This window comes from Oreochromis niloticus, linkage group LG6 (assembly GCF_001858045.2).
Source record: "Oreochromis niloticus isolate F11D_XX linkage group LG6, O_niloticus_UMD_NMBU, whole genome shotgun sequence".
NCBI classification, from domain to species: Eukaryota; Metazoa; Chordata; class Actinopteri; order Cichliformes; family Cichlidae; genus Oreochromis; species Oreochromis niloticus.
The window spans coordinates 13788851-13807163 of NC_031971.2; the positions used below are offsets into that span (position 1 = coordinate 13788851).

The window sequence follows — 18313 nt, forward strand, 5'->3', positions numbered from 1 at the left end:
CTTTGTTTAATTGATCACATGACTACATCACATGACTAAACTGCGTCATCGTTTTAGAAAGTCTGCGTTTTAGTGTCCACATGGGACAGCTCCGTTTTGAAATGTATGCGTTTTCAAACGAAAACGCATTAGTGTGAACGTAGTCTTAGCTTTCCAAGTTTTTCACCTAGTCTTTTTTTTTTTTTTGATTATTTATAACAACCTAGCCTCTAACCCCTGAATCAGGGGTCAAGACATTTTCATCCAGAGAACTGAACTGACTGAGTAGTTTCTGTTTTTTGGACCATTCTCTGTAAATCCTAGAGATTTTTTCCCCCAGTCTGATGCACACTGTGAACCTGAGTACGTCTTGTCCATGTCTGTATGTGTAAATGCATTTAGTTGTTGCCATATGATTGGCTGCACTGAACTAACATGTATGTATGTGAACAGAAAAGCAATGTGTATCATTACGGTGGTCTAAGGAGCTTGGAAAGAAAAAAGCGTCTGGACTTCTTTAAGTTGCTTGAAGACGTTTCACCTCTCATCCGAGAAGCTTCTTCAGTTCTAAGGTCAAATGGTGGAGAGTCCCAGATATTATCATTACGGTGATAATATAAATGTTATATTTATTATATTTTAGGTTGCCTTTGTCAGCTTGTGTGTGCCACATTATAACCAGCGTATGAATTTATGTGTGTGATGGTCAGTGTTGAGTTTAGAGTATCATACATTTCCACCTAGGTCTAAATGGAAGATTGGGCTGTTTTTCATAAATAACACCTGATAAAGTTAAATAAAGCACAGGTAATCCACCTGAAATGGGGTAAATCTGTGTCAGCGCCACCTTTTAACCAACCTCGGACAGGTTTCCAGCCTCCTGTGATAAAATAAAGAAAATGAATTTTATAATTACACTAACAAACAGCATTGTTGTTTGGTGAAAGGTGATATTGGCTATGATACATGAATTAAATAAGATACAATTTAAGTATCACCAACTATAAATGGGGACATACAATGTTTGTGCATTTGGCAATGACTTACTGAAGTTTTAAAAATACTTATGAGAGAGTTAGAGAACGGGAAATCCCGTTCCTTTTTTTCCTGCATGATGGGAAAGGTTTATGTGGACTTCCACAAAAAAGTTGTGCTCAGTAAGATTACAGCAGCAAAGATGCCGTTCTCCGGGCTCGCCCATGTTACTCTAACTGCATTACGTGTTTGTGCGTGTTCATGTTTGGTGTTAGGTTGTATATTTTGTTTAGTTTTGTTAATATTTCCAGTGTAGTGGATTAAACATCTCCCTAACATCTGTATAAATAATTTAGGATTTTAGGCATACACACACACACGCACACACACACACACACGCGCACACAACTTTAGATCCTCCTAATATCCATGTAGTCTGAGGGACCTCAGATGTCTGCATACACCTAGCAGTTGGATCATATCAAGGTCGAATCATAAATCATACTAGAAAAAGTTGCATTTCCTGCGAAAATGCAGTGTGAATGCCTTGTACTGGAATATACTGAAAACAGCTGAAAAGCAGCATTATCTGAAAAGAGGTGTAGAAGCAGAAGTCTTTGCTGAAAATGGCTGTATTTGAAAGGGTACACTAAGCAGTGTCAATAAAGCAGAGTACATGCAAGCAGGGAAGATGTGCAGCAAATGTCACATGTAGGATTCAAACCTGTGCCACTAGATCTCACAGCAGCTGCTCATCCCATTGAGCCAAACCAGCTCTGGTCTCAAACAAAGATATGATGAAAGAAAAAATGTTCAATGTGCAGAAGAAGCTAAATGGTGCTGAAAAGAGGTGAAAATGCTGAAGGTTCAGCAAAAAAAAAAAAAAATAAGGAACCTGAAAATTGTGCTGAAAAGAGGTGTAAAAGCTGAAAATTGTGCTGAAAAGGTGTAAAAGCTGAAAATTGTGCTGAAAAGAGCAGAAGAGACTGAAAATTGTGCTAAAAAGAGGTGAAAAAGCTGAAATTTGTACTGAAGAGGTGAATCAGCAGAATTTTTTGCTGAAAAGAGGTTAAGAAGCAGAACTTTGCGCTGAAAACAGGTGAATCAGCAGAATTTTTGCTGAAAGGAGATAAAGAAGCTGAAGTTTGTGCTGAAAACAGCTGAAGAAGCTGGAATTTGTGCTGGAAAGTAGTGAAAAACTGAAAATTTTGCTAAAAAGAGGTGAAAAGGCTGAAATTTGTGTGGAAAAGAGTTTAAACAGTTGAAGTGTTAACTGAAGAAAATGTTGCCATAAGCAGGATTCGATCCCGGCCCTCCTGCTCTGAGATTGGCTGCTCATCTCACTGAGCTAAAACATGGCTCAGCCCGGCAAGCAAAACTGGTGATCACACTGATAATGTGGTCCCTGTCAGCAAAATGGGCCAAAAATGGCATAGAAAGCTTAATATCTCAAAAAGTATAAAAGTTATGAGCACCAAAAGATATAGCAGGCATTAGCAGAAGGAGCAGAACAGTTTAAAGTTTGAATGGTGAAAATCGGCTGAAAACTGAGGGAGTAGTTAACCAGCAAAGAAAGTGGCAACTAGAATAATAATAAGGTAGAAGAATAAAGAGAAACAGGAACTCAATAATGTGAATGCCTGTGAGGCATTCACACAAAAATGGGTCAAACACATTTTTGATTTGATTTTTCCTGAGTGTTTATGAAAAGGAAAGACAAATTGCTAGTTTATGTCATGAGCCACTTGGATATTGTGGACATCCATAGTGAGTGTGGTGTATGTGGATGTACTTGTCTATACTTATATCTATTACTTACATAGTAATGGTAGTAGTAGAATAGTTGAAATTTATTACTTGCCTATTTCCACAACACATTGGTATTCGTGTACATAGAACCTCAGCTACCATTGTATATAGTGTATTATCCGATTTATTTTGTATTTCTTAAATTTATATACTGGTATACTCTTTGTATTCTTCTGCTATGTGTACCTGAGCTGGGGTAACACACAAATTTCCCTGCCATGAGATCAATAAAGTCTTATCTTATTCACTGTGTGACAATTTACCTCAAACATACAATGTGGTCTTTTTGCATTCACAAGATTTTCACAAAAACCTGACCTTTGACCTTGAGGATCAAAATCACCAATACACAAACCAATCCCAGATATTTGGTAGAAGAATCTTTGGTATCATTTGAAAATCCTACACCACCTCATTTGAGTTCACAAAGTTTGGTGCCTGTGCTGACCAACATCCAGTGACCAGGTGGGTTGATGGCAGTTCCCCCCCCCACACCCACAAATCTGGCCAAGCTAACGTGGAGCTGCCTGCTGTGGTGACTTGCTGTGAAAAAGGAAGCAGCCAAAAGTAGGTTTTAGTTAAAATATTTTCTGCGTTTAAGAATCAAAACGGCTCAGCTGAGTAAAACTCATTATTTGTAGCCAGGGGCAGAAAAGTGATTCAAATGACTGAAAGTCAGAGGAAAGTAAAAAAAAAATAATAATAAGGAAAATGAAGTAAACAAGTCAATTAAAAAACAAGACGCATGAAGTTCAAGTACAAAACTTATTTTTTTAATTTTCTATGATCAAAACTGCAAAACAGCTAGAAAAATATACAACAAATGCTTAACCTTTCACAACATATAACATCTGAAAATGGGAACATAAAAGAAAAACAATATTCACATTTTCCCCATGAATGATAAAAGAACATTCTTTTTTTATTTCCTTTTCTTGACTTATAAGTTTCCAATTATAGTTAAGCTCTGCTGTATTTACTTGTTTTAAACATCTCCACAGTAGCCGGAGTCGTTGGAGAGCTGTGAGTTGGAGCTGCGGTTGGATGAAGAGTTCCATATGTCCAAGTTCATGTGCGGTCCGAAAGGGTTGAAGCTGGAGTACTGCAGCGGTCCGCAGGCCCCCACTGGCTCCCGATTAAAGGGGGAGTGAGGCGGGGTGATGGGGGACACCGGGACCGATCGCTCGGGTTGGAAGTGGCTCGGGTAGGGCTCGCTCTAGGGTGTCCAGATGGATCCAAACAGGCTGGACATGGGGGAGAGACTGCGGGTACCCGAGAAGAATGGCTGTGGGGGCGGAAGAGAGGAAAAACGTTGTCAGGAGGGGTCGACAGTTTCCAACCTCACCTTTCACTGCACTCTGATACCATCTGTTCCCCACAGTGACGACCTGGCTGGATTCGTCTCTCCTTTTTAGCAAAAACAAAATGACCTTTCCAGTTCAGCAAAGACGGCAACACTTCGCCTCATCTTTATGAGTTATATGTGATAATCCTCTTCTCTTCTACACTGTCTTACAAATATACCTCAAAGAATTTAAGTTTCTAAGATCTAGCTGAAGTGTTACTGAACCAAAGTGAGTCAGTCAGCAGATGTTTACGCAATGACACTTCAGTATATATCAATAAAGACTTGGTTTAACGACCATTAGAATCGTATCTGGATTTTTCCAAGGGTAGCTGCATAGGCAGAGGCCACCCAGTTATTTTGATTTATAAGCAGCCTGAAATATGAGTCACCACTCAGTTCAGGAAAGCGCTTTGAGGGTTACTTCTAATAGGATTTCAAGGGGTAAGGAGTTAATGTTTCATTTTCTTTTTGTAGCCAACCTGACAAATAAATGACCGTGCAGGATGCTGGATTAAAAGAAACAACAACAAAAGACCAAAAGACTTCGTGTTAATCGTGTTGCTAATTTCTGCCACACAGACTGGTGGAAATAAACCAGCTGCTGTAGCAGCATGCCTCTTTTTCTTCTTTTAACTTTCTGGTGCCCTATCCGGGGTATTTGACTCCACACATCTATATGACAGAGCAATACCCCCGTCCTCTTTTTACCCTCAGTTAAGACGTACGTGACTCAGTCTCCTGTACTCTCCCGTCTCCAAGATGAACTTCCCTTTCTCTTATCCAGCCTGTTAGCTTGCATGTGAGCCTGTCTGTTTAGACTGGTTTATGGGAAACATGTTCCTCTGTAGAACGCAACTATGACTAAACCTAAAATGACTGAACCTGAAGAAAGATGTGAACTGGGTTCTAATTTGAAAGGAGCTAAATTTGTCGTCTGTCACTGTGTGTTCTTTTATGTCAGGAATAAATCAAAGCATCACCCCCTCCGTGTTACGGAGAGACTACAAACAGAAGAGAAGCTGATTCTATCCTAAATACAGTAACATACTCTTAAACCCAGATTCCCTGCTTCCTTATTTCCGCACAGAGCTCATCATGTTCTGACTTCTGATCATTTTCAGGAAGTAGAGGTCAGAGGTGTAATTACACTGATCCATTGACACACATCCAGCTTACATCTAGAGCAGGGACATCAAACTCGTTTTACACTGTGGGCCACATACAGCCAGACCAGTGAAACTACACAAGTGTGTAAAATTACAGCTCTGGTAGCTCATAGCCCAGACTGTCCTGTAATTATAACATAACTGTTTCATTAATTCATCTAAAATGTCTCCCCCCCCCTCTCTAACAAAACAAAACAAAAACAACAACAACAACAACAAACTTAACAAAAAAACAAAATAGTAGAAAAAAAAGTAGTAGAAAGTGGAAAATCAGGATCGTTTACTTATTAGATATTTATTCCTTTGGTGTAGTGTGAATGTCAAGGGGGGAAGATGGGTCTTTATCAATAGGAAAAGCTGTAAAACTTCAGAAAATACAGCTAAAAGCTCAAAATCTGTGCACATTTCTAAAGCTATCCAGTGGGCCGGCTTGAAGTCTTTGCTGGGTCGATTCTAATCCCCACGGCTTATGTTTGACACCACTGATCTAAAGTTCGAAGTTTAAACTGGAACCGCAACTGGGTTTTATCACCCATCGCACATTTATTTAAAGAGTAATCTTGATGGATGAATCAGCATCTTAACCATCTCTAGCTTATCAGAGATAAAACGGTTTGTTTGTTTATACCTATAGCACAACGATGTCTCTGCAGTACTGTAAGGCAAACTACACCACCCAGTTGTGCTACAAAACTTTACTGTGTTGCTTTATGTATCCAATTTACAGAAGTGCAACTGTGTATTTGCTTTAGGGGACTGAAACCCTCTATGTGTCATCTTTACATGGTTTATTTATAAGCCTCGCGGCTGGTTTAGTTGATGCAGTTCAGTTATTGCTGTAGTTGCAGTGGCTGGTTTGGTTGCACAAGCTGCCATACCATCTTTTACTGTTTATTCTGTTAATATAACACTTTGAGCCACTCCCACCCCTTATAAACATGTAATCAGAATAATGTAAATATAAAGATATGATAGCGAGTAAACAAAAAGTCACTTTACAAGGTGCAGAAAAAATGATAAATATTCTCTCTTTAAAAAAAAAACCAAAAAAAAAAAAAACCCAACAACTTCCACTCTGTTCCCCTTGACTGACTGCAGCTGAAGTCATTGATTTCAGGTAATTTTACTGTCATTTGTTTGCACCACCACGATGAATCATGAAGTAGTGTTTTGACTCTGGTTAGTGAAACTCAGGAAATGTATTTAGAGAACCTGTGTGCTATAAAAATATCAACATTTTTCCCCAGTGTATAGAAAATATATCACAAAAGGAATCATTAAGAAAGACTGCTGTCATATATAACATACTGGACATAAAATAATATCTCCAATTACAATTAGTGTGAGTAATTATAACAGCCACTGGAAATGGTACAAAAATACAATTACCAATAACAACTACCATTCTTTGAAGCAAAAGATGTAAAACCATGAAGTCATAGTAACATCTGTACTTTGAAACAGAATATCTGCAAATGAACCGATTACTGACTTCTCAGACTATCACAGGCATGATGGAAAATAAAAAGTCCTACAGTGCTACTGTTCATTTAAAAACAAAGCTTTGCGGTGTAATGCATGCATTTTTCCTTTGCCGCCCTCGCCCAGATGCTTTCTCCCTAAATTGGCACCGAGTCATGAAAACTTTAAGAACCCCGCGTTAACCATCTGACTTGAGTATTATGAGGCGTCACCTTGCTGCCCACACAGGCTGCTGTGTCCCAGGTTGAGGGCGATTCCTGAGGCTGCTCGTCACTCCAGATGGTCTGATTGCTGTGCATGTTCTGGCCCTCATGACTGTGAAAACCACTTGTAAAAGTTCCATTACCTGCAAAATGATAACAAACAACAACTCAGATTTGAACCAGCAGTGACGTTTAGCCTTTGCATTATTTGTTGGTTGCAGTATTATATAGCTGATCTTCTACAAAGCAATGGGAACACATAACTGGTTCAAAGTGCTTATCATGAGCTCATACCTATGTAGCCGTTTTCCGGAGGGTAGTTATAGGAACTGTTACAGTGGCTGCTGGCACTATTCCAACGTAACCTGCAGGAGAGGAGGAAATATTTAACAGAGTCAAAGAAGCCGAAACACTAATCTACAGAAAAGCAAATATGCAGTGCGGCAGCAGAGGAAAGATATTCAAGCATGTGCTTACTCAGTTAGGGATGCTGTTTACAGAGAAGGTCTGAGGAACACCAAACTTTTGAGATGAATATGCAGATTATCCACAGGTGAAAAGCCGCTTTATATTCACATTTATAAAGTTTTCTCCACTTCTACTAATGATTTTTAATCACTTCATGAATCTAAGAGTCTGTTATGGACACTAGATTTGTTTTAGACTCCACTAACCCCAGCCCTCTCTTTGGTGCCATCATAAAGACCCACGCAGACAGTTCATTTACTGGAACTGAGTGAAGCGCCACTAACCAAGTGTTTCCATAACGTCTTCAAATACTCACCCGCGGTATGACGCGGTGGTTGGTGGTATATAGCGCATTGCTTCGGTGGCGTTGTATCTAAACTCACTGGTGAGGGGGATGGGTGGAGCTGACCATGTATCTTCAGGCAGATACTGACCTGTCACATCTGTGAGGAGAGGACATGATAACGATTACGAAAACGGACGTGACGCACAACCGTTGTTGAAGACAAGTTTACTGCACATTTTGCCTTTTCAAAAAGTGTGCCTTTGCTATAAATGATTAAGCCTTTACCCGTGTTCTGGTCCATTCCTGCAGCAACAGCAGCAGCAAAGCTTGAGGTGAAGCTGGGCCTGGTGGACTCTTCACTGTTAGCCTTTGCAGTAATTTCCATAGCTTAGTACTGCAAAATCAACAGTAAAAAACTCTAAAGGATGTTAGCAGTTTAGTACTGTAATTTGCATGTAATTGTGGGAAAATTCCATGAGATTACATTATTTTTACGGTAACTCACCGTACTCATGGAAACAGCTGTAAAATACAGCAAATGTAACAATTGGTGATGTGACTGAGATTATACTATTACACCATCCGGATTTCTGTTGTTTTCTACTGTAGATCTAAGAGTAATTACCTAAATCCTCATTCAGAGTGTATTACCATAAAATATGATTCACTGTGAAAGTAGTATAACATATAAACTACAGCATAATTTTTAACTTAAGGAGTAAGTTGCAGCCACATTAAAATTTAATTCCTTGAACTGAATGGAACCTCATATATTAATAAATGTATTTGTTAAGTCAAACAATGTGAAACATTAGTAATACTATTAATTAATAGTATACTTGTAAGGTTAGTATTGTGATAGAGTCGCATATATTTTAATTATACTCTTGTAGACATTATGACATTATGCTAGTACAATTATGGTGAACAAAAAGTACATCTAAAAGTTAATTTCAAGAATACTGTTATGTACTAAAACGGGGGCCAATATAGTCCCAAGAAGCATTATTAGTATACGTACTAGGTAAGGTATACTTGGGAAATATAATTGAAGTATACTTATTTTTTGTATGGCCAGCAACAAATACTAATGGCTACATTTAGAGTAATGTTTAAAAATGACTTAATTTAGCAGGGTGTTCCTTTTTTCTCTTCTTATTCTTTCTGGACCTTCATTTGTTTTGTATAAGGTGGTACTTTTTAAGACACTTCTGCCTAACTACAGTGAACTAACCTAATAATATGCTCTGCACATTATCACAGTTTAGCGCGTTGGGTTGTGTTTTTAAAGCAATTGTTACGTTTTTAAAGCTTTTTAATGCGACAGGTGCGATAGCCGACACCACACCTTCACCTGACGTACAACGTGACGTATGACGCACACGTCGGGTATTCACTTTCAAAACAACAATGGGGATAGAAAATATTGCTCGAGTGGTTAATGCTCCTTTCGCTGGTTGCCAACCACCATTAAATAACAACAAGAAGAAAATATTGATCTGCTTCTCTTAGTTTTGCACGTTTAAGCCGCAATTCAGACTCAAACAAAGCTGCAAAGCAGGAGAACAACATGACCATCAACTATTCTGTGCCACAGATCCAGTTCGCTGCAGCACAGAGTGATGATGAGACCGTTAACATGTGCAACTTAGAAGTAGTCAGAGGTAACTGGATGTTCAGTCGGGTTAAATGCAAGGTTGATTGGATTATATCTGAAGATCGTATGCTATTCGTGATAACTCTGCTAGACTCCAAATTGCTCGTCCATGCGGGAGTATCCCAAAATTAAATGAAACCACTTAACACTTTTTCCCTAAAACGGACTGACATGGGACACATTAAAGTTGGATCGGAACCAGCTAATCAGTCTGAAGGTAAGTATTTTTTTCACTTATTCGAGAGAAGTCAGAAATGCGTTCTTATTACTGTTTGTTTTGATTTTAAGCTACCCTACCAGGATATTTTCATTCAAATGCTAAGACAAAATATCAATATCTATTAATGTGGAGACTCAAAAGACTAGTTAGGTAATAGTTGCCGATGGATTTATGAGACTTGATAGAAACTTGGACGTTTGCAACAGGTGAATCGGTGAACTACCAAGGTTGCGCCCAAATGCTTAAAGCTGTTAGCTGGTCAGTGTTTTCAGGTGTGCTTGTACTACCTGTACGGTGCGGCGTGCTGACTAAGTCATGTTAAACCCATTAAAGCGTCGAGCTCAAATATCTTTTCGTTTTTGTGCACTGTTCTCTTGTCAGCACACATTTTCTGTTTATTGAAGCCTTTTGTGAATAATTTTGATCATGTAAAAACTGGGAATTGGTCCCTATTGACAATACTCTTATTTTTTGCATTGCATATGTCATTCAGGAAAGGTAACTGGTCACTGAACTTTTTGCAACTGTGTATTTCTAAATTTTGTGGCTTCAGTGCACGCAAATTTATATTGTTCAGTTTGCATGTTAAAAGCCTGCCAAGCACCCCAAGGCTGATTATGCTTGGTAAGAAGTCATTTATGAAATAGAGCTGATTAGACCATATTAAAATGTCTGTTTGGCACAGGAGCTTTTCGTGGACACAGGTATCCAGTCTCTGTTTTGTTAGCTCAAATTTCTGTAATTTCCTTTATAAACCAAGGTTGTTGGACATGTGTCTCAGTGAACCCAGCAAGGTAACAATATCAAATTTCACATTACATATTACTGATCAACATAGTAATCTAGCTACACCAACAGCAAAAATACTGAAGTCAATACTGTAAAGTTTAACAGCAGAACAAACTATAAACTCCAAAATAACCATACAGTTGATTCATCTCCGGTAATTTAACTGGGCTGACTCTTTGTTAGGTGTGTTTAATGGGCAGAATAATTCCCAATTATGTACAATTATAATATGTTAAAACGGACTTATGTACATAAGGCCATTAATAATTAACTGTACATAGCTATTTGCTTTATGACTATCTAGACAGTGTGAAGAAGTGAAGTATTGAAATTATTTTATGTTGCCCCTATACATTTAAGGACAAAGTTCAATGACTGCCACCTGCTGGATGGTGAGTGCAGAGGGACGTGTAATTGTTGAGCTGGACAAAGAGAACATCTTTGCTGATGCTGTCAGTCTTCTTTGGTTCATTCTATGTATTGAACCTGGAATACCAGGAGTCAGCGTGTGCAAGGTTTTTTGTAAGGATAAACCCTGAAGAGGGAACAAAATGTACCTCCAAGGTTGGGACAAGCAGAAAGACTGGGACCACTGTGAAGCGAAAGGTTGTTCACATTAACCCTCATGTCACAACTTTCCTCCAGTGGCTTACTGAATTTGAGTGGAGAACTTCAAATTAGGTAACTGTTTTTGCCATTTTTAGTGAATTTCTTGTATAATTTAAGTGACCAATGTGTTGTTACCTGTGTCTCCACAGATGATCCATGGCCCATGCTTTCTGGACATTTACACAAGATGAGCAACAATGAAGACAAGCTCTCTTGCCATCTTGCAAGACGCTGTCTCTGTCCAACAGGTTTTTTGAGTGCAACAGTGTTGATTTTTTTTTTCCTTCTTTTACCCGTTTGTTAAAAATTATTGCAGCTACTTACACTTTAGTTGTCACATGTATTGGCTCACCCTACAAATCAATGAACTCAGTCCACAAAGCAAGATCAGGGTTCAGTGCAGGTCAGTCAAGTTCCTTCACACCACACACCCTCATCCATGTCCTTGTGGACCCTGCTTTGTGCATTGATTTGGTAGTGTGAGCCAGTATTTTGGACAAAGTGTAAAGGCAGAAGTGTGGGGCTTGATATTATATTCATTACAATTCAGTTTATTTGTATGGTGCCAACAAAATGAATGCCAAGGCACTTCACATTGTAGGTTTAAGACCCTACAAAATATAACTAAGAAAACCCAACACTTGAGCATATGTTGTCTGCCATGATATGGATATGACATAATATCGTTATTGTTTGTATAACCATCTGAGAAAATAATGGATTACATGGTTTAGTAAAAACAAATGCTTCCTCAATGAAAATATGTTTTCAGTTCTTTTTAGTTTTTGATTTTGGAAATGTGTATTTCTGCAGAGGAAAATCAGAACTGAAATAAAAAGTGGTGTAAAGCACATGAATTATATTTTTTGTGTGTGTGTCTATCTATCTATCCATCCATCCATCCAGTTTTTTTGGAACCCTCCAGTCTCTTACAGTATGTTACTGTTAACTGAAATTACGGTAAATTACGACCTGTTAAACAGTAAATGACCGCCTGTTGGGACACGGTATCCTCTAGCAGAGATTAATATTTTTGGTACTGATGATGCGTGATAACGGTAAGTTACTGGTTAATATATTGCAGTTTATTACCTTGCAGCGGGCTTACAGTGACATAACGTGAATAAACGGTAGTATACCAATTTCTTAATCACAGTATGATGTTACTTTGTTGACGTAATTTACGACATAACGACACAACGGTATCTCACTGACGACAGTGACGCCAGTGAGATACCGTAAAAAAAAGCTACGGTGCGTTAGCATAATTTGTCCAAGAGTATTATACCACAACAGCAAAAAACGGTATCATCCTGCAGAACGGCAAGCTACCGTAACACGGCGTCACGGTATGACGCTGGCAACAGTGACGCCAGTATGTTACCGTAAAGTGGCGATGAAAAGTCTAACAGAGTTGGCTTTGGCATTGGTCTTTATGGTACAGGGTGTTCATGCTGAACAGAGGAAAGGCAAAAGTTACGACTTACACTGCGTCTGAATAAACCACAAGATAACCTAAATCCAGTAAAGAAAGTACAGCAAAAAAAAAAAACCAAAAACACATGAACGACCACCTCTGACAAAGTCATTGGAATACAAATTACAGACTGATACATTTGTATTTGTTTAAGTTGGCAAAAAAAGACTAAAAAAAGAAAGAAATTTTATACTTATAATAATCAGAACCAGTTCTTGTGGTACCTTTTAGTCTTATAGTTGGCATTAATGGGCTGGTAGCTGTCAACCTCTTTTGGGTACACACTGTACTGCATGGAGTCCCCTGGAAAAACAAACAAACTGACTAATGTTAAAAAGTGTCAAACTACAGTTCTCATCTATTATAAGAAGACTTTTACTGACTAGTTTCCTACATTACACACATTCACTCAAAGGCTGAGAAAGTGTGAGGCTGGCTGCAGAGACAGCACCACTATAAACCCAAACAAAGCAGCACTGCAACACAACAATTTGAGTTGGGTTTCTTTTCAAGAGAAGGTAAGCGCCCCATACTTTTTCTAGATGAGGTAGTGGAGCGGTGTGTCCGGGCACTGGCGTCCTTGTCTCCCTCCATGCTGCTGGTGCTGCTACAGCTGCCCCAGCTCCCTCTGCTGGCCCTCACGCTGCCCGATGAGCTGCCTGAGTCGGAGCCTGATTCGCACACGCTGCCCACGCGCCACTCTGGAGTACACTTCTTCCGAGTGCGAGCAGAACACACACCTGGCAGGAACAAAGACCAGCGAAATGAGAATCGACTTTCCTCACCAAAGTAGCTTCATTTAAAGGAAGCTCGGTAACGGCCGAGTTAGTTATTTGTGCCCACCGTTCTGTTTGAGTGGGCTCTCAGCAGTCTGCACAGGCTTCAGTGCTTCTGTCTTGAAGCTGTTGGTGGAGCGGTTCCTGCTGCGGGTTCCACTGACAAAGTCCACAGTTTTCCAATCAGGTTCCTTCTCCCTCTCTGGTGTTACTTGCATGTTGTGCTCGGGAGCGCTACAACAGTAATTAGGAGACAAATCAACAACAAAAAACCCCCAAAACAACACATGGTTTTATATTATTGGGTTAACTGAGAGCCTCTGCTTGTTTTTACATTAAACTTCAAAGATTTTTCTTAAGGTATCTTTCATCATGAGCTTTAAAAACATAAAGTGTTGCTTTGGTTAAGTGCGTGTGTATTACCTGGAGACATTTTCAGTCTTCCTGCGGCTCCTCTTTCCCTTATTATTCCCTGCTGCAGTGCCAGACTCTGTGCTCTGTGCTTTCTTTTTCTGTCCTTTGCAGTCGTCTCTCAGCTAGACGGGGTAAACAAACAGGGATGACAGTTGTTTTTTTCTATAGAAATCTCTTTGATGATAAAAGTCAAAGGAGAAATGAATTTGTTATTGTAATTAAACAGAAATGCAGCAGTCTAACAAAAACTCCTTTACCTCTACCTCAGAACTGTCCCTTTTCTCAGATTCCATCTTCTCTGCATAGTGCTCAGTGCAGCTCTTTTCTATGGGACTGCACACTAACAGGCCCGGTCTGGGTCCTGGACCCAGTGTGACATTATCTGGGAAACCAGCAGGTATTTCCATGGGAAACATAACCGCTGCTGGCATTGTATCTTCCACGACTTCTTTAAAGTCTGGGGCTGTCATCTTCTCCATCTCATTGATGAAAGCTGGTTCATTGTTGTTGTTGCAGACGTCAGTGTCGGGAGTGAGGGGAGGATCTGGTCTCAGGTCTTCCAGCTCTTCATCCACTGTCACAGCACCAGCTGATGCTGTGGATGAGCTGGGTTTATATTTGGAGTAATAGAGTGAAACCTTGCATTTCTTCTGTTGTTGGGTGGGTGTGGTTGAGGAGCCTTTCTTTGAGGACTGAGGTCGAGGGGCGGGGCTGTTGGCTAAGGCTGGAGACCCGCGGCCTTTCCCTTTGTCGGATGTGTGGCAGGTGTCCACATAGGTCTTACAACTGCCTTTTGTTTTACTGCACAGACAGACATTTGACTATTTAGAGTGTTTTAACACCAAAAAGTTTTCCTGCCACGTTTACGATTGGTGTACATAAATAAATGAGGAAGAAAAATCTACATACTGTACTCCATTGGGTGTGATATTATTGACTGAGCCATTTTCCCGGGACAAGACAGAGTTGTGGTTGCTCCTGCTGCTCGGTGCAGAGAACTCATTCAAGATAAACTGTGCTTGATAAAAGGCCATCAGGCACACACCAAACAAGGAGAAACTGCAACAAAAACAGAGACCCGGAAAAATTTACAAGTCAATCAAAAACTTAACCCCAATCAATAAACATTCCCCGATGCATCCGCTTCTCCTCAAAAATCACTGTTACTAACCACGTGAAGATGAGCGTGACCACCCAGAAAGTTTCCTCCCAGCTGGGGCCGGGTACCACCTGGGCACAGAGGGGCAACATGTGATGGGGAAGCGTCACGTTGAGGGTAAAAGGGAAAGAAGTGCCACGTGATGTCACAAGGGTGAGGTCCCGAATGACCCAGGATGAGGTGAAGTCTGGGGTAAACCTGAAGACGTGGACAGGTATAGGCAGAGAGAGAAACAAACGGCAAAATGATTAAAAAGGAGCCAAAATGATGAGAATGTTAAAAAAGTAGAGGAAGCTATATTCAGGACATATTGTGCAAGAATATAAAAAAGGAAGAGAAACAGCAAAAAATAAATACATAACAAGAAAAGTAGGATATTGGGCAACTAATATATTGCACAACCAGAAAAGTAAACCCCATTATGGTTTAAAATGAAACCCAAAAAGTTAAATGAGGGGACGTCATGAAGGAAAGGAGTCTGAAATTCCACTCACGCTATGGTGAGCTCAGAGGAGCTGTTGTGATCGAGGCTGAAGGAATGACACTGCAGCACCTCGAAGCCAAATCCCTGACACTTGTAACCATTTATATTCATTGACATGACTGTCAGGGGAAGCTCGCCGGCGTTCTCCACCTTCAAGCTCTTTCTGATGGCAAAAAGGGGCTTATTGCTGCGCAGACCTGTAAGCGTCAGAAATAATGCCCATTAGCCTGATTTTGATCGTACATTTAGCTTAAAATTTACATTAATATGACAGCTGATAAACTTCACTCTCACCATCACGACACTCCATTAGCGAAAACGGTAGAACCAAACAATATCAATGTTTCTGAGAAAAATGACCTCCAAGCCTTTCAGGTTTATGTCAACAAAAAAGACTTCTTCATCTTCAAAGAATTGTGAATCTTCAATGGCAACACTGGTGAGTTCAGAGCCTGACAAAAAATGTGCAAGTTGTACACAAGCTGACACAGACATGTTCACATTTTTAAAACTAAGACCTGTAGCACCACGCTCGATGACCACATGAACTGGGGACATTTGCAAACGTTTTTCAAACTGTGTGTCAGTGAATGTCACTGTTGTGTTTGGATGAACAACGTCTAACAATATAGCTTGTACTACTCTTAAATCTCTCTGAAATACTCCATTGAGACTAAGTGTTACATGGCTAATGGGTCCAATTTGTCTCAGACTTTCACTTTCATACACTTGCAGATGATTTCCTTCAAAAACAAGTTCTTCAAGACCAAAAAGGTCAGAAAAATCCCTTTTACTGACAGACTGAAGGAAAGGTCCTCCAAAATGGAGGGTCTTCAAGCTCCTCAGTGGCAGGAAAAGGTTTCCCTGACCAAGTGTTGAATATTTGTTTCCCAAAAGATTCAAGTAGTGGAGAGAAATCAGGTTCTGAAACCAACCAGAAGACAAAGTCTCCAACTGGTTTGAGGACAAGTCCAGTTTCTCCAAATCAATCAGCGGGTGAAATGCGTCTTCATGGATGGTTTTGATCCTGTTGTTATTCACGAACAAAGCCCTCAAAGCGGCATATGAAAGAAAGTCATCTTTCATTATCGTCTCCAGTGCGTTAAAAGAGAGATCGAGCTCAGTGATGAGTTTTGAAGCGGCTGCAGGGACTTCCCGAAAGTTTTGGCTCGAGCAGTCGCAGGATGTGTGTTCACAGTGGTGACACTGTTGACTGGTGAGCGACGAGCACTGAGATACTAACAGGACAAACACGAGAAACATCATGACTTATTCTCCTGAGTGCCTGCGAAACACAAACAAACACAAAATTTAACTCACAGCTTTTCTTTCAGGTGCTGGTGTGACACAATCTAATGATAAAAACAGCCATGCTAACAGCTTTGGAGCACAGCTGGAGGCTTTGTGCTAATGTCATGTCAGGCTTGTTTTCAACTCAGTCCAGTAGTCCACTTTAAGAAGTGGTGGAATATCTGATTAACATTATAGATGTGTTCTGTTGACATCTGTAGCAAATCTGTGATGCAGTCATATCAAAATCTCTGAGGAATGTTTACACTGTCTTTAAAAAAATATTTAATCTGTGCATTTAAAAAAAAGAAAACAATGGAAATGGTAAATATTCTTGAAAATGAATTTAATCTTAATTTTTTTGATATTTTTATTTGTTTGTCATTGCATTGTTTAAACTTATTTAGCGGTGGCAAAAGTACAGACTTTCTTTACTCAAGTAGAAATACTGATACATGTGTTAAACATACTCAAGTAAAAGTTGAAGTACTGAAGCAACGTTTTTACTCAAGAGTGAAAAAGCACAGTAAAAGTAAAAAGTAGCTCCTTTAGCCTCCTAAGACCCAAACTCTTTCGTGGCATGCATTTTTAATTTCTCTTTGCTATTTGGGCTGATTGGCACATGATGAATGTAAAAACAAAGAATTATCTTTTTTTTTTTTTACCTGATTTTTGTTTTCGAGAAAAATTTAGATCCACATATGAGGACATTCTCTTTAAATTTTGATAAAACAGTGGCAGTATAATGTCCTCGTAAGTGGATATCAGACCCTTGTAGAGCAAAATTTAGTATTTTGGTCAAGACAACCCAAAATGTGGTCCTAGGAGGTTAACGACAATTCTACAAGCCATTTTTGTACAAAAGTAGATATATTAATATAATAATAAAATAATATTAATACATGAGCATACAAATGTTATTCAAATCTAAATTGTAATTCTAATGGATGTACTCAGCTTGAATATGTTATGTAGGACACAAGCAGTGAAAATAAATTTTCTGTTGCCTACATTGTAGAGGCTGACTTTGCTTCCACATCTAAACAGTAAAGTGAGCACAGTCAAGGGTTACAGTGGGATTCAGCAGATGGGGGAACCCTAAGATCTGTGTAGTTGGGCAGCACAGGGAAAAGAATCACAACTCACAATAATTTCTAATATGAGCTTCAGAAAAGTTTCTTTATATACAGGCTGTGATCAGCAGCCCTACTGCTCTTTGTGGATTTACACAAGTGAATTCAACAAGATGTCAACAGATGTTTCACAGATGTCTTTGCTTAGCTCCATTTCCTACACTGACACTAAACACTTTATACCTATTTTTATACTAGACGATATACAATTGATATAAAGTCAGAATTCAATGAATGTATCTAAGCATAATCAGCTTAAATGCAAATTGATCTCTGCAACGTTAGATTTGCAGTTCATCAAGCGTCACTGAGCAGTCCTTACCTTTAAATCTAACCTCTCCGCTCCTGTCCTCTTACATCTTTCTCCATCTCTGAGTGAACTTAGCTCTCTTTCTTTTCTCTGCCTGTGAAATACAGCAGCTGGACCTTTAGCTAGCAGCACACAGTGAGACAAACTGCACACAGACAGTTTGTGTGTTTGCTGATGTTTGTTGAGCTGATAGAAACGTTGCATTTCTGCCTCTTAAAAAAAAAACCCTCATTCCCCTTTTTCTTCCTCACTAGCAATTTTTTGACTTCGTTACTTCCC

General features: G+C 39.5%; 2 protein-coding genes across 4 annotated transcripts in view; both read right to left on the minus strand.

Moving 5' to 3' along the window:
- Window positions 1-18104, minus strand: part of LOC102077009 (toll-like receptor 2) — a 28439-nt gene extending 10335 nt beyond the window's left edge. Inside the window, exons 1-2 of one of the 2 annotated variants that reach the window (XM_025907624.1) lie at window positions 18047-18104; window positions 15630-16586 (exon numbers count right to left, since the gene is read on the minus strand). In XM_025907624.1, the coding sequence (XP_025763409.1) occupies window positions 15630-16567 (938 nt within the window). In that variant the 5' untranslated portion in view covers window positions 16568-16586; window positions 18047-18104. Of the gene's footprint in view, window positions 1-15629; window positions 16818-18046 lie in introns of those variants that run through there. The other variant, XM_025907625.1, reaches the window with a different exon arrangement.
- Window positions 3688-15722, minus strand: LOC102080942 (transmembrane protein 131-like). 2 transcript variants are annotated; one of them, XM_005460758.4, is made up of 15 exons: window positions 15596-15722; window positions 15312-15498; window positions 14830-15015; window positions 14568-14717; window positions 13916-14459; window positions 13668-13780; window positions 13312-13478; window positions 13002-13208; window positions 12693-12771; window positions 12406-12445; window positions 8002-8071; window positions 7747-7873; window positions 7257-7327; window positions 6972-7105; window positions 3688-4048 (listed from the first exon to the last, which is right to left on the minus strand). In XM_005460758.4, the coding sequence occupies exons 1-15, from the start codon at window positions 15609-15611 to the stop codon at window positions 3980-3982; spliced, it is 2160 nt and encodes a 719-aa protein (XP_005460815.2). In that variant the 5' UTR covers window positions 15612-15722; the 3' UTR covers window positions 3688-3979. The 2 variants fall into 2 exon arrangements, with proteins under 2 accessions (XP_005460815.2, XP_025763411.1); XM_025907626.1 differs by lacking the exons at window positions 3688-4048; window positions 6972-7105; window positions 7257-7327; window positions 12406-12445 and having other exon boundaries at window positions 7801-7873; window positions 8002-8110; window positions 15596-15721.
- Window positions 18105-18313: the final 209 nt, after the last annotated feature.